Raw genomic sequence first — 10,006 nt, forward strand, 5'->3', positions numbered from 1 at the left:
TTTTCCTACCCCCGCTTCCCCTCACGGCCGTTCCCGCCGTCATTTCCCCTCAGGGCGGTTCCCGCCTCCCCCCCACCCCCTCACGGCCGTTCCCGCCCTCATTTCCCCTCACGGCCGTTCCCGCCTCCTTTCCAGCCTCTCAGGGCCGTTCCGCTCAGGGCGGTTCCCGCCTCCCCCCAGCCCCTCACAGCCGCTCCCACCATCGTCTCCCCTCAAGGCGGTTCCTGCCTCCTTTCCACCCCCTCACGGCCGTTCCCGCCCTCATTTCCCCTCACGGCCGTTCCCGCCCTCATTTCCCCTCACGGCCGTTCCCGCCTCCTTTCCAGCCCCTCAGGGCCGTTCCCCTCAGGGCGGTTCCGGTCTCCTTTACAGCTCCTCACGGCCGTTCCCTCTCTTGGCTCCTCCCCGGGCGGCTCCCGCCGCGATGTTCCGCGGACACCGCGCTTGGTTCTCGCAGAGCGTCAGCCCGGGCCCGCGGGGGCTCTGGGGTGAGGGGGCCAGACCGCGGCCAAGTCCAGGGGAGCCCCGGGGCACGGAGCGGGCAGGGATCTGCGGGGGAATTGGCAGGGGGACGGTCCTGTCACCGCCCAGGGGGAATTAGGAGGGGAGCACAGCCCATCCATCATTCCTCAGCAGGGCACAGCAGTGGGGGCACAGCCCTGTCACCCCTTCGTGGGACTGAGACCCACACAACAGGGCAGAACAAGAGTTTGGCCAATCCACGGTGCGCCCACACTGAGGAAAAGCCCTGACCAGCCCTCAGGGGAGCAATGGGCATCCCACAGCCGTGGCGAGCTGTCACAGTTTCCACTTCAGGGCCAATCTCTGCAGCTCCACTAGCAGCTGTCCCCTCCCCGGGTCACCCCGAGGTGGGAACCCCTGGATGCCCTCGCTCACCTGGCTCCCTGTCCCCGGCAGCCGACGGCGGCGGGACCATCGCCCACTGGCTGGATGCCGACTACCTCTTCAGCAGCGATGCTGCCCACCCCGACACCCGCAGGTGGGCACAGGAGGCTTTAATGTATTTAGTGAAAAGTATTTCATGGATATTGACATCCTAGTGACTGTGAGAGCACCAAAATTCAAGGGTGTGTTTTTAAAGTCATGGCGTGGATCTGCCATTGGCCAGTGGGCTCAGGAAAACTCACACCCACGCTAAGCTATAGATAGACAGAATAGAGAAAAACCATCCATGGCTTGAGAATGGCTTAACTATGATATAAATTAAATTAATTGTGCTGGTTTCTTGCTGGCTGTGAATTATCTGCTGGAAAATCAGCATCTGAAACATCAGTGATGCAATTCCCAAGAAGGAACCTGGTGCTAAAAAGCCAATGTGAATTAATGCTAAAAGGAAGCACTGGGTTAAAAATGGACAGAAAAGGACTGAAATGCTTAATTAAAAAGAAAAAAAAATAGAGCTATGGAACATTTGTACATATATAAGGAAAGTCTTAAGGATCTTTCTCGCTTCCTCAATATCAGCGAGTTTTTGTATTTATTCATTATTTAGTCATGTAAACATATGTATGGGGAAGGAAGCTGTGATATTTCCCTTAGGCTTTGCTAGGCTGAATTAAGTAGTTTCTCTAACAGACCAGTGCTTAAAACTGGCTTTGAATTTTGGAATCTTTCAGCCACCTGCTCCAGCTAAGCGAGGGGAATTCCAGTAAACACAGAATAACAGCTTTTCTTCTGTAACAATGTGCTGCCAGACCAGCCTGCTCCCCCAGGGGAATTCTGGATAATTTATTTATATATATTTATATTTTTATATTTGTAATTTTATATATTTATATTTATTTATATTTATATATTTATACTATACTATATAGAGAGTATACTGTAGCATATATATAGTATATATACTATATATGATATATACTATATTTAAACATATATATACTATTACTATATATACAATTTTATATATATATTCAATATACATTGAAAATATATATATATATTCATTGTATATTGTTAGATAGTTCCTTGTGAAAAAATGCAATCATTATACACATCCTTAAACCCAGAAAACAAGATTTAATTCCTCTCTAAGGAGGACAGTGGTGGCTGGAGCACCCTCCACCTCCACTTCCTCGCTCAGCTGTGTGAGCAGTGAGCAGTGTGGTGAAGGATAATTGTAGAAAAATCCTGTCTTTGCCCTCCCCTAAGCAGTTTCACCTCAAGAGCAGAGTGGGACTGTGTAATCCCTAAAAATACATTTACCCTGATCCCTCCTCCAGGCTGCCCCTGGGAGGTGCTGGCAGCCACCACATGACTGGTAGAGTCTCACAGGTAGAAAATCACAGAAAATTAGGTGCTTTTGGCAAAAAAAAAAAACAAAAAACCCAACAACAACAAAAAAAAAAAAAAAAAAACCAGAGCAAGTTTCATGACAACATCCCTCTAAACGTTTTCTTTTGGTTTGCTTTCTCTTTGGAAACCAGCTCTCTTTCTGTCTTCCAGCATACACGAGAGTCTCAGTTACCTGGAGGGCAAAGCCACGGTCTTTCACTCCTGTTACCTCTCGGCGTGTGCGAGCACCCGAGCTGCAGAGAGGGCCTCGGTGGTTCTGGGCCACTTTGTCCTGCCCCCTGCCTGCCTGCATGAAGGTCAGGCAAAAACAATCATCTGGGGATATTTTCCCGTGGAAATCCCCCATGAGTACAGCCTTGGTACTGACAGTTACTTGTCTGCAGGAAGGGACTTTTCCTTCTGCTTGGGAGTGGCTCTTCCTCCCAGAGGACAGAGTATGATCCATCTATTATCACAGAATGGCTTGACCTTGAACATTCCCAGGGATGGGGCAGCCACAGTTGCTCTGGGAAACCTGTGCCAGGCCCTCACCACCCTCACAGGGAAGAATTTCTTCCCAGCATCCCATCTAACCCTGCTCTCTGTCAGTTTGAAGCCTTTTCCCTTCGTCCTGGCACTTCAGGCCCTTGTCCCCAGTCCCTCTCCAGCTCTCCTGGAGCCCCTTCAGGCCCTGGCAGGGGCTCTGAGGGTTGCCTGGAGCTTCTCTTGTCCAGGTGAGCATCCCCAGCTCTCCCAGCCTGGCTCCAGAGCAGAGGGGCTCCAGCCCTTGGAACATCTCTGTGGCCTCCTCTGGACTTGCTCCAACAGCTCCGTGTCCCTCAGCTGTTGGGGAGCCCAGAGCTGGAGGAGCACCGTTGCTCTTGAGAGGGCCAGAGGGCCAGAATCCTCCCCTCACCTGCTGCCCACACTGTGGGATGAGCCCAGGACACATGGAAGCTCACATCCATGAGCTTCTCATCCACCAACACCCCCAAGTTCTCCTCAGGGCTGCTTTCAACTCACCCTTGCCCACCCTGAATTTGTGCTTGGGATTGCCCTGGCCCTTGCCTTTGGGCTTGTCCCTAGAGGCACCTGCAGGGCATCACACTGGCAGCAAGTGCCAGAGTTCTGGTTTTTGGTGCTCTCCCAGTCACTAGTTTTGTTGTTCTTGTCAGAAATCAGAAGGAAGATTGGCCGGTTTATCTGGGAGAAGGCAGATACCCTTGAAGAACAGGTAAGATGAAAAATTTGTACTACACATGTATGTGCTGGAGGATGAGCTTGTGCTGAGCAGGGAGCTTGCACAGGAATTCAGGGGAAAAAAGAGCCTATATAATTTTTGGGGAAAGGAGCAGGCAACTCAGGAAGCATTTAAAGATGTCTTTAGGTCATGCAGAAAGAAGAAAATTAGAGGTGAAAGCTTGGTTAGAACTTAATCTGGCCACCTCTGTAAAGAATAATATTTTTATAAATTATATATATAAAAGGAAGACCAAGGAAAACCTCTATTCTTTATTGCAGTGTCCATCACCAAGGATTAGGAAAAGGCTGAGGTACTTCCCACCTCCTTTGCCTCAGTCTTCAGCACTAAGACTGAATCAGTCTTAGTTGGATCAGGACAAACGGCCCCCTGAGGTGGTAGACAGGCATGGGGAGCAGAATGGACCCCCAGGAATCCAGGAGGAGGCAGTCACTGCCCTGCTGTGCCACTTAGATGCTCACAAGTCCACGGGCCTGGATGGGATCCATCCCAGGGTGATGAGGGAGCTGGAGGAAGAGCTTGCCAAGCTGCTGTCCATCATTGATCAGTACTGCTGGCTCACTGGGGAGGTCCCAGATGACCAGGGACAATGTGACACCCATCCACAAGAAGGGCTGGAAGGAGGGGCTAGGAATTAAGAGATCTTTCAGTGTGACCAGTGGCAGGGAAGGTTATGGAGCAGATCACCTCAAGTGCCATCACCTGGCACATCCAGGAAAACCAAGGGATCAGACCCAGCCAGCATGGCTTTAGGAGAGGCAGGTCCTACCTGACCAACCTGATTTCCTTTCATGACAAGGGGATCCACCTGGATGAAGGAAAGGCTGTGGATGTGCCTATCTGGATGTCAGCAAAGCCTTTGACACCATTTCCCACAGCATCTCCTGGAGAACTGCAGCCCACAGCGGGGACAGTTGGTGTCTGGTCACCAGTGGTGTCCCCCAGGGATCAGTGTTGGGCCCAGGCCTGTTCAACACCTCTCTTGAAGCTCTGAGTGAGGGGACTGAGTCCACCCCTGGCAGACAGACAGGTGACACCTGAGTCACAAGCTGAGTGGCAGTGTGGTTCTACTGGACGCTAGGAAGGCTCTGCTGAGGGACCTGGACAGGATGGATCAATGGACCAGGGTCACCTCTAGGAGGGTCAACAAGGCCAAGGTCTGGGTCCTGCACTTTGGCCACAATAACCCCTGCAGAGCTACAGAATGAGAGGAGTGGCTGGAAAGCAGCCCAGCAAGAAAGGTCCTGGGAGTGCTGATCAACAGCAGCTGAACACGAGCCCAGGTGGCCAAGAATGCCAGTGGCACCTGGCCTGTGTGGCCAGCAGGACCAGGAAGTGAATTTTTCCCCTGTACTGGGCACTGCTGAGGCCCCAACTTGAGTGCTGTGTCCAGTTCTGGATCTCCTCAATTCAAGGACATTTTGGTGCTGGAGAAGGCCCAGAGAAGGAACTGAGCCAGGGAAGGGTCTGGAGCACCAGGAGGGAGCAGGGGGGGCTCAGCCTGGAGAAAAGGAGGCTCAGGGGGGACCTTCTGGCTGTGCATAACTCCTGACAGGAGGGGGCAGCTGGGTGGGGGCCAGGCACTGCTCCCAGGGACCAAGGGACAGAATGAGAGGACACTGCCTTAAGCTGCACCAGGAGAGGTTTATGTTGCACATCAGAAAGAATTTTTTTCTCAGAAGGGGTGACTAGGCACTGGAATGGGCTGCCCAGCATGACTGCATGTGGCACTCAGTGCTCTGGTCTGCTTGGGAAGGTGCTGATTGGTCACTGGTTGGACCTGATGGTCTTTTCCAACCTGATCTGATTCCTTGTGCTCGCTGTGCTGTGTCCCTCCCTGCATGACATCCTGAGGGGGACAGCAGTGGAAGGACTGTCCCCCTTGCTCAGACATATCCAGTCTCCCAGCAGTGTGCTGTTCCAGGGATTCCAATTGCCACAGGCTGAGCTCAGCCCTTTGGTCTGGTGTTTTCCTTCCCCATGTCACTGCCCACTCTCCTCTCAAAGCAACTTCCCAGCATTTTTGAAGCAGGAATGCCCTTAAATTTAAAATTGAACTCTGAATTATACTTGAAATCATAAGCCCTAAGAATCCATGCACTCAGAGCATGTCCCAGGTGTCTGCAGGTGACCCAGGGACAATTTTAACTCATTCTTGTGCTGATATTCACAGCCCAATGAAAATCTGACAGAGGAACCAGAAGCAGCAAGAAATAGCTGTGAGGAAGAATCAGAGGAGGAAGTGGTAGACCTGGCTGAGAGGTATTTTCCTATCTTGGGTGGTGGGATTTGGATACACCTCCAATTCCATGCAATCCTAACACATAGGAACTAACACACAGATTTTTTTTTTTCCCCTCCTGATAAAGCAGTGAAGAAACAGAGTCTGAAGCACCTACCCAGGGAGAATTTCCATGCCGTGCCCTCCAGGAATACCCAATAAATAACATGGTGACAGGTAAATAAATCCACCTGGAAAGGGCTGCAGATGGAGCAGGGACTCAGTGAGCCCATTCTCCCTCCACAGGCTATGCCTCTGCACGGGACATGAAGAAATACGAGGGGGAACTCCACGACTTTATCCCCGGCACCTCGGGCTATGCAGTGTACTGGGTTCAAAGCAAATGCAGCATTTACTGCGAGAAGGCCAAAATGAAGAGGAAACGTTAAGGAACAGGTGGCTGGAGCAGCAGAAACTTCAATGTAAGAGCTGCCAGAAGATTTATGAATTATCCCACCACAGCTCAGAGCATTCAATGTGTTATTTAAGTACTGGCTACAGTTATAGCAGTATTTGCTTCTTTAAATAACTAGTTAAACTAAATTTCACAACAAACATAAATACAGACATTTTTCCCCAAAACACAAATATTTTCTTTTTATTGTGGGGCTGTAGGGAGTGTGGTGGTTTAAGCTGTGTTTTAACTAGTTTAAGCAAGTTTTTCTTGGAGGGACAATCCAAGGAGGGACATCTCACTTTCATTTAATTAAAGAATTTTAAGACTTTTTCCCTTTTGTTTAAGCACTTGGAAATGACCAAGAGGGTTGCAAAAACAACTTTTATTGTGGTACAGCCTGATCCTCGGGCTGTCCACTTGGAGGAAGCACAGAAAAACCTAAGACAGGCTCCCACAAGCTCCAAGGAGCCACCATGGTTGTTCTCCCACTGCCCCAAAGGCAGGAGAGCCTCTAAAATTTAACAGCTTTGCACCTCACACCCCAAACTGCCAGTAAAGAGCCCAAAAAGATGCACAAAGGTGTTGAGTCCTCTGTGTGCTCCAATGTGGCACCCCAAGGACGCCCCCTCCCTTATCCCTTGGGTGTCTAAAGACCAGGCAGGCTGAGATGGTTTCCTCACGTTTATTGGAAAAGCGACACACAGGGACAGACTCAGAGCGCTCCTCGGGGCGTCTTGAAGTTCATTCCCACTGTAGGCTGTGTCACCTGCAGGTTGGACAGGCTGCCAAAATCCTGGAAAACAGCACAGCAACAATGGGATCAGTCACAGCATCCTGCCCACTGACAGTGGAGGCAAGTTCCTCTGGGGAGGTGTAGGAAGGGGGAAGGTGCTGTGGCAGCACAAAGGATGGGCCAAGGTCTCCTAAGAAGGGGAGACCACCCTGCAGCAGAGATTGACTCCCTGGGGAGGGAATCATCAGAATGGAGGGCAAGGAACAGACCCACCCTGCTGGTGGCAGACCCCCATGCCTCTGCCCTTCCAAAAGCCTGAACTGATCCTCCCACAGGACCCCGGGCAGAGGGACACCCTTGACACCATCCAGCCACTCAGGGCAGCAGCAGCTGTGCCAGGGATATGCCAGCAGCTGGGCAGGGAACAGTTGTGGCCACTCACCAGGAGCTTCAGCATTTCCTTGGTGTCCGGGTCCACTTCAATGATCTCCTGGTCAAGGGCAGAGACCTGGGGACAGAGGGGAGAGAAAAAGTGTGATTGATAAAGCCCCACAACATCCTGAATGTCACCACAGCCACTCTGGTCTCATCCCACTGCTGTGGGGAGCAGTTCCAGCAGCAGAGCCAGGAACATCCTGATGGAACACAGCTTTCCTGACTGAACACTGCAAGAGGCCACTGGCAGTAGAGGGAAAAGCCTGATTTATGGCAAATCTTTGGAAACTGAGGCCCAGCCTGCTCCAGGCCAAGGCTGCTGAGGAGCTGGCGTTGGACCCTCAACTGCACCAGTCTGGGCAGTCATCAGTGACACAAGGCCACCACAGTGCCAACAACACCCGTGCTCTCCTGCTCTTTACTCCCAGCAAAACTCCCTCCAGTTCTCTCCAGACCCTAAAAACTCCACCTCCACAGGTTTCCTTCCCCAAGAGCTATGTAACACCAGGATTTTTCTAAGAAAGCACAAACAGCACAGGTTTTGTGTGCTGACACTGCACCAACAGCTGCAGCATGGACATTCCTTTGCTGTAACCCCTCTCTGGTGCCAGCACAGAAACCAGCAGCTCTGCCAGGAGCTGACTAGGAAAATCTGGGAAAAGGGCAAGATGTGCTGTGCCTGAAGGTTACAGGATTTAGGAACAACAGGATCACATTCCTGGGACAAGGGAAGCCCTCCTGGACCACCTCACCCAGGTGACAGGTGAGATCTTGAGGGTTAAGGCAAGGGTTTTTTACCAAAACTTCCCTCTGGGGATTCCAGCTACAAGGCAGGTTTTCAACTGTTCTGAAATATCCTCCTGCTTCCCATCAAATTTCTTTTTTCCCAAATTTTAAGTTAGGAAAACCAAACCATGAAAAGCCAGCTGTCCTTCCTGTCCCAGGTGGCAGCTTTGGAGGGATCCACCTCAGCCCCCTAGATCCAAACTCTCCTCAGCTCCTCCTGGCTGGGGGCTTGTTTTAAAGAAATTTGGGAGCATTTCTGGAGATCCAGCGAGGCAGGACGGAGCGAGATGGGGAAGCTGGAGCCTCACCTCTGGGACGTAGTTATCCCTCCTCTCCCTCTCCTCCTCCTGCAGTTTGATGGAGATGCCGCGGACAGGGCCCCTCTGGATTCGCTTCATCAGGTGGGTGACATACCTGCGGGGACACGGGGGTGTCCTGGGCTTTCCCGAGGTTCATGGCACCCTTCCCCACACCCCAAATCCCGGAACCATAGCAGGATGAGGACAGCTGTCACCATCCACCCCGGCAATGTCCCACCACTCACCCTGGCATCATCCCATCACCTCCAGAGGATCAGAGACAAAGTGTCCGACAGCAACAGGGTTTGGGGGAGACAGAGACCCCCCCAAACACGGGAAAACTCTCGCTCTCCTCTCCCTGCACTATCAATGACCCGGCCACAGGCGGGACCGTAATCACTTTCGAATGCAGGAACGCCCACGCCGTGCCCGAATCCCCCAGGCCCTTCCGATGCCCAAACCCCCCGGGACACCCGCAGCTGCCCGAAGCCCATCCGGGGCCCCGCGGTGCCCGAACCCCCTGCGACCCTCCGGTGTCCCAAGCCCACCCGGGCCCGCAGTGCCTCACCCCGCAATCTTGTTGCGCAGCTTCTTGCTGGGGATGATGGCGATCTCCTCGCACACGCGCTTGTTGGTGTGGAAGTCATTCCCTAGGCGTGTGTAATACTTCTCGATGATCACCCGCGCCGCTTTCTTCACCGTCTTCGTCCGAACGCGTCCCTAACGCGGGGTGCGCAGGAGGGCCGCCGGTCAGGCTCCGCCGAGCCCAGGCCCAGCGCCCCCCGGCCCCCCTTCCCCAGCCATCCCGGGCTCTCACTGCCCCCACTGCCCTCGCCCCGGTCCCCTTCGGTCCCCACCGCCGCTCCCCACCGCGGGGGCGCGGGCCCGCCCGAGGATGGCGGCGGATGGCGGGACCCGGACTCACCATGTCGGCGGCAGCCGCGGAAAAAGAGCGGAGGGTGGCGGGAGGCGCCGGAAGCCAGCGGCGCTCACCGCGCCCCCTGGCGGCTCGGAGGGTTCCAGCAGAGGCGGGAGCGGCGGGCGGGGCCCAGCCCAGGCGGGAGCGGCCCGAGGCGGGAGCGGCCCGAGGGGCTCCCGCACCGCCCCGCGGCCCGGAACAGGATGGAGCAACCCGGGAAGGGAAGTGGAGAGAGCGGCGGTGCCAGCGGCACCGGCCCCTCCTACAGCTGGCCCTGAGAGAGGACACGGAGCAGCCGCAAAGTCGCAGCCCCCCGCCCCAGAGGAGGAGGGGTGAGCACAAGGCTGCTGCAGAGTCACCGCTGTGGGACGGGGAAGGAGCCCAGAGCCTGCCCTGCTCCAGGGACTCCGGGCACACACGGTGGCTGCTGTGACAGCCTCAGTCCAACTCGGCCCAGCCCCACAGAGAGGAGCCCTCGATCCCTCTTCCCCTCCCAGCCCTGCAGGAGCAGCACCTCCCCTGCCACAGTGGGAGAACACAGGGCAGCACAGGCCCCTCTATCAGCCTCATTAACTTCTTGTTGCAATTAGGGGAGCT

At 53.8% G+C, this 10,006-nt stretch overlaps 2 protein-coding genes and 1 non-coding gene across 3 annotated transcripts; 1 reads left to right on the forward strand and 2 right to left on the reverse strand.

Moving 5' to 3' along the window:
- The first annotated feature begins 367 nt into the window (after positions 1-367).
- TERB2 (telomere repeat binding bouquet formation protein 2) lies at positions 368-6,561 on the forward strand. Its single transcript, XM_036389915.2, has 7 exons — positions 368-488; positions 919-1,000; positions 2,470-2,615; positions 3,474-3,532; positions 5,733-5,821; positions 5,929-6,017; positions 6,087-6,561. Exons 1-7 carry the CDS (start codon positions 425-427, stop codon positions 6,227-6,229), a joined length of 672 nt encoding a protein of 223 aa, XP_036245808.1. The 5' UTR covers positions 368-424; the 3' UTR covers positions 6,230-6,561.
- Positions 6,562-6,905: 344 nt separating this feature from the next.
- RPS17 (ribosomal protein S17) lies at positions 6,906-9,564 on the reverse strand. Its single transcript, XM_036389916.2, has 5 exons — positions 9,416-9,564; positions 9,059-9,210; positions 8,500-8,605; positions 7,413-7,478; positions 6,906-7,030 (listed from the first exon to the last, which is right to left on the reverse strand). Exons 1-5 carry the CDS (start codon positions 9,416-9,418, stop codon positions 6,950-6,952), a joined length of 408 nt encoding a protein of 135 aa, XP_036245809.1. The 5' UTR covers positions 9,419-9,564; the 3' UTR covers positions 6,906-6,949.
- Positions 8,777-8,904, reverse strand: LOC118691010 (small nucleolar RNA SNORA71). Its single transcript, XR_004980937.1, has one exon. It is a non-coding gene; the product is annotated as a small nucleolar RNA SNORA71 (small nucleolar RNA).
- Positions 9,565-10,006: the final 442 nt, after the last annotated feature.

This window comes from Molothrus ater, chromosome 13, assembly GCF_012460135.2.
Source record: "Molothrus ater isolate BHLD 08-10-18 breed brown headed cowbird chromosome 13, BPBGC_Mater_1.1, whole genome shotgun sequence".
In the NCBI taxonomy this organism is placed as follows: domain Eukaryota; kingdom Metazoa; phylum Chordata; class Aves; order Passeriformes; family Icteridae; genus Molothrus; species Molothrus ater.